Below are 4,742 nucleotides of genomic sequence, written 5' to 3' on the forward strand. Positions count from 1 at the left end.
CATCTGCGTGGGGAACCTCGGATCTGGAGCGACGGCTCCATTGGCAAGGCACGGCCGGCTAGCAGCCATGCGGGCGGTGGATCTGGTGTCCCGGCCGCGCGGGCGGCGGGATCCGGTGGTCGTTGGCGGCCGGCGACGACTTCTGCGGTGGTCGGTGCCCGCGATCTGGCGCCTCCCCTCCTCCCCTGTTCGGCGTGCGGGCCAGCCTGGTCGGGCCGCGCTTCCTCTTGGTCGCCGGTTCTGTACAGTAGGCGCTGGTGGTGCCGGGGATCTAGTTCGGGCGAAACCCCTGGCTGGCCATGACCGGCCGCGCCGACGGCGACGCCTGAGGGCGCCGCCCCCCTCCTTGGAGGCGTCGGTATGGACTGATCTCCTCACTTCACCTTTCCCTCGGTCTCCCGGGCGAAAGCCCTAACTTTGTTGAGCGGCGGCGGCGCTCACGGCGCCGTTCCCTTCTTGAAGGCGCCGCTTTGGGAACCTTGGAGTTGAGTGGCGCTTGTGGGTGATGGGCGACGGCGGTGGTGCGGCCCTATCCTAGCATGGATTTACGTCCGTTGCTTGGAGATGGACTCGCGTAGGTGGAGGTCGTAGGCTGGCGTCGTGGTGGCGTCAATGACGGAGGACTTGCCATGGCTCGCGTAGGTGGAGGTCGTCGTTTGTCGTCGTGATGGCGTCGATGGCGGAGGACCTGCCAAGGTTGTCACCTCAATCTGCTCTGAAGATGGACCAATGGAAGATGGCGGCGACGACACATGTGAGTGCGTCGGACCGGTTTGAGCCCCGGACCCGGCACATGGCTTGGTCGGGGCCTCCGGCTTTAGATGTTAGGCTCAGGTGAGAGGTCTGGGTACGTGGCCTAGCTTGCACTCCTTCGTCATTTGATAGGAGTAGCGGTAGATGTTGCCAAGATGCGGATTCAGACATATTGTTGTTCTACTTTATAAGGTCCTCGAGAATGATCAATAAAATGGCCGCATGCATCTCCCAGATGTAGAGGCGGGGTCATCCTCTTTTTCAAAAAATAAACCAAGCCTTCGTGTCTCTAGGAGTTTTTGACCTTGGCTAACAGAGGAGCTAATGGGCGGCTCGATCATCCCCCAGCTTTTCACCGAACCACCGAAAGCAATGCTTTACATGGGTGGGATGGGTGCATATACATGCGTCTGCAGGATCGACTCTTATTACAATCCCTTTGTTGGACCTAATTACTTTCATTAATTGCAGCAGCAGTAGTATTTATTATCTTTCTTGTGACTGCAGGCAATGAGGCGAATGAGCAGGCCAGCTTTTGACGAGGGAAGATGAGGATGAGGCGCCCCGCGCCGGCCTGATTCCAGCAAGTGGAAATGAATAGAGACGCACTAACTCTACTTAACTAGTAATTACTCAAGCCTGAGAGCAAGCAAGTGTCAACGTGTAATGTCATAGATTATTCTCTTGTGTTGCGTCCATTTGTCGCCGATCATCGTCTTCTTATACAAGTAACGGTAACAAGAGACTTTGTAAAATGATATTGTCTTGTCTGCGCAACGGACGGGGTAAAAGGCCAAAAGCAAGTAAAGGACGAAAGCGGGCTAGTGGGTGATTTGATTTGCTGCTGCAGTGGCTACTGGTGCACTGAGATGGACGGTGAACCGGACCATGTGTAGCAACTTGTTGTTTTATCTATGGTTGGATGTGTACTTGGCTACTTGCCTGGTTAGAAGACGAAGAAGAGTCAAAGAACTAGTTTGACTGTTTGTATTTGAGTTCATTCAGTTAAGCCGGTGTTTGGCTGTAAGCAGATGCTCCGTCGATGCATGCACATACGTGGGGCGTGAGACAGCAGCTCGTCTCAGCGATACTACACTCATTTTTCTGGCTGAAGATTTTGCTGCTGCATCACGAGTGCGCACCAACCAACCAATGCATCGAACTGGGTGTTTTTAACACCATTTTTGCTCCTCCTCCTCCTTTCCCCCAACGGAATTCATTATTCCGTGGTGCGGCGATACTGCCGGATGCGCTGCTAGTACGTACGTGCTCTCGGCCGGTTCGGTGACGATGACGACTCTGCCTCTGCCTGGCTAGGCCTCCCCCGATTGCCACGCCCCCGGCAGACGACAAACCATGCTGCCTAAAAGGCGCCGCATTATTGCGAGTATTGTACTGCTCCTACTGTGCCATGCCCTAGTGTCATGCATGCATGCCACAGCGTACGTGCGTGCGTACGCTCCTACCCCTCAAGATGCAGGCGCAGGGAAGGGAGCACTGGATTGGATCGGATCGGTAGGCTAGAGCTAGACACACGACATGGCGGGCGATCATCCTTTGAGAAGGAACCACTTTCGTCGGTCCTTCGCGGAGACACTGACGCGATTATCGCCGCCTCCGCTCGTGGCTACGGACCGAGCGAGCGACACCTACCCCGAAGCTCACCGCCCCAAGATGTGGCTGGGGCCGCCTCTTCCTTCTGACAAGTGACGGCTCACGAGTCCGTCTCCTTTCAATATCGTTTGCGTTGTACTAATCAGCCCTTTGGCATCACATGTCTCTCCAACGGCGCAAGCTTGTGCCCGCAGATTGTTACGCAACACTGGTTGTTGTACATAAAATGGATAATGGACTACTGCAGCTGCAGAGGTCTCATCCAATGGCCCAGACAGACTTGACGCAGCTAGCGTTGCACCGTATCCTGCACTAAGCTGAAAAGAAAACACGCATGTTTGCTACCGTTCCTAGTCCTAAACTTGGTCCCGACGACAGAAATGAAAATGACAGATAAAGACTCGCTAATGGTAACGCTTCAAAAACGCGCCCCCGCCAGGGATAAGCACGCACAGTAGAAAATGGGCATTCCTACGGCCTATATAAGCTGCTCCGCGCCCGCTAAACCCTCCACCCCTCTCGCCAGTCTCCAGCAGCTCCAAGCTCAATCCATCGCCTCCACCAGGCTCCAGTACCGCGCCCGCCTCGCCTCGCAAGAGGCTTCCTCGACCTCTCCTTCAAGCAGCGGAGACCGGAGCCTACGCGGGGCTTCGCGCCAGGAGCTGGCTAACCATCAGCAGACCCTCGCGGCGGCGCCGGCGCCGGACGCGGAGCTGGCCGGGGAGACGGAGGAGCAGCGCGGCAAGTTCCTCGTGCTGCGCCTCTACGAGGCGCTCAACGCCCGCGACGCGCGCCGGGCGCAGGAGCTGCTCGCCCCGGACCTCGAGTGGTGGTTCCATGGCCCGCCGGCGCACCAGCACATGATGCGCCTCCTCACCGGCGCAGGCACCAACGCCGAGTTCAGGTTCTCCCCCCGCTCCGTCGACGCCTTCGGCTCCACCGTCATCGCCGAGGGGAGCGCGGACGGCGCCGGCCAGCTCCTCTACTGGGTGCACGCCTGGACCGTCGGGCCCGATGGGGTGATCACTCAGCTCAGGGAGTACTTCAACACCGACCTCACCGTCACCCGCCTCTCCGCCGCGGCGGCCACCAACAACGCCAGCGCGGGCTCCCCTAGCCACTCCTCCTCTTCTTCTGCCTCTTCCTCCCCCTCCTCGTCTACGTCCTCGGGCCTCTCCTCGCCGGCGCACACGCCCAAGTGGCCCAAGTGCCTGTGGCAGAGCCGCCGCAGCGACCGCGCGCGCAAGTCGCTGCCGGGCCTCGTCCTCGCCATCTAACAACATGAGAGCCTACGAATGAGTAACTAGAAGTCAAAGGAGTTGCTTTGCGTGCTTGAATTAGCAGTGTGATTTATTTGGTCTAGATCATGGATTATGGTGTGTACTACTGCTACTGCGGCAATGGCTTGCTGCTGCGGCTGAATAAAAGTATATCGTATTGGAGCCTTGGGCAATGTGCGATGATTCACCTTCATTTCATTTTCTTTCTTTCCTGTTTCCTTGGTGTCATGACCAGTGGCGGAGCTTGGGCCTAATCTTTGGAGGGGCAATGGGCTAAGGAGGGGCAAAACTACGAGGTTTAGCCTGTTTTTACTGAACATCCAGCACAAAAACTAACATGTATTATGTGAATTTTTCTTGGGCTGGGGGAGCCACCGCCCAGGTTGGGCCCATGAAGGTCCGCCACTGGTCATGACCGGTCTTCAGCTGAACCGAGCTACTCCCTCTTAATTTGATTTGATCACATATTGAAAACTTGTTGAGTCAGGAACTGAGAGCAACTCAAGGGGGGACTCGAACGGACAAGGATTTTGTTCGCTTTTTGTCTGTCTGGGTCGTCCGTCCGTGTGTGCGTGTCTTTTTTTGTTTGGGTAGGCCGGTTCGCCCAACGGGCGCAGGATGCATTTTAGACATGTCCGCGTCGTCATTTCGTCGAACACTTGGAGGGCGAGCTCCCGCGCCACCTCGCCCACCGCAGCTCGCCACGCCACCTCGCCGCTGTCGCCGCAGCTCACCCCGACCTTGCTGCTACCGCCCCGCAGCTCTCGCCCGGTGATCCAACGAGCTCCCGCCCCGCCCCGCAGCTTTTGCACGAAGTGCACCTGCCCCGCGTTGCGCACTCGTGCCCATCCCGTGCGATGGCCAGCTCCAGCGGCGGCATGTAGCTACCTAGCGCGCATGCACGCAAGGGTGCGACCATGCCGATGTGCTCGGACGCTGCAGGCACGGCAAGCGCCGCGACTCGAGGACGGGCACGGCCGGGCGACCGGGCGTGGCGAGTCGAGGACGGGTGAGGCGAGGCCGCGACGAGTCGAGGACGGGCGCGGCCGGGTGCAGCGAGGCAAGGCCGAGCGCAGTTGGGACGGCGAGACGAGG

The 4,742-nt window shown here is 58.3% G+C and overlaps 1 protein-coding gene across 1 annotated transcript; it reads left to right on the forward strand.

Annotated features, from left to right (window-relative positions):
• Window positions 1–2,865: 2,865 nt before the first annotated feature.
• LOC123099979 (senescence associated gene 20) lies at window positions 2,866–3,812 on the forward strand. Its single transcript, XM_044521988.1, has one exon. It carries the CDS (start codon window positions 3,228–3,230, stop codon window positions 3,642–3,644), a length of 417 nt encoding a protein of 138 aa, XP_044377923.1. The 5' UTR covers window positions 2,866–3,227; the 3' UTR covers window positions 3,645–3,812.
• The last annotated feature ends 930 nt before the right edge of the window (window positions 3,813–4,742 follow it).

Source organism: Triticum aestivum, chromosome 4D, assembly GCF_018294505.1.
Source record: "Triticum aestivum cultivar Chinese Spring chromosome 4D, IWGSC CS RefSeq v2.1, whole genome shotgun sequence".
Lineage (NCBI taxonomy): Eukaryota > Viridiplantae > Streptophyta > Magnoliopsida > Poales > Poaceae > Triticum > Triticum aestivum.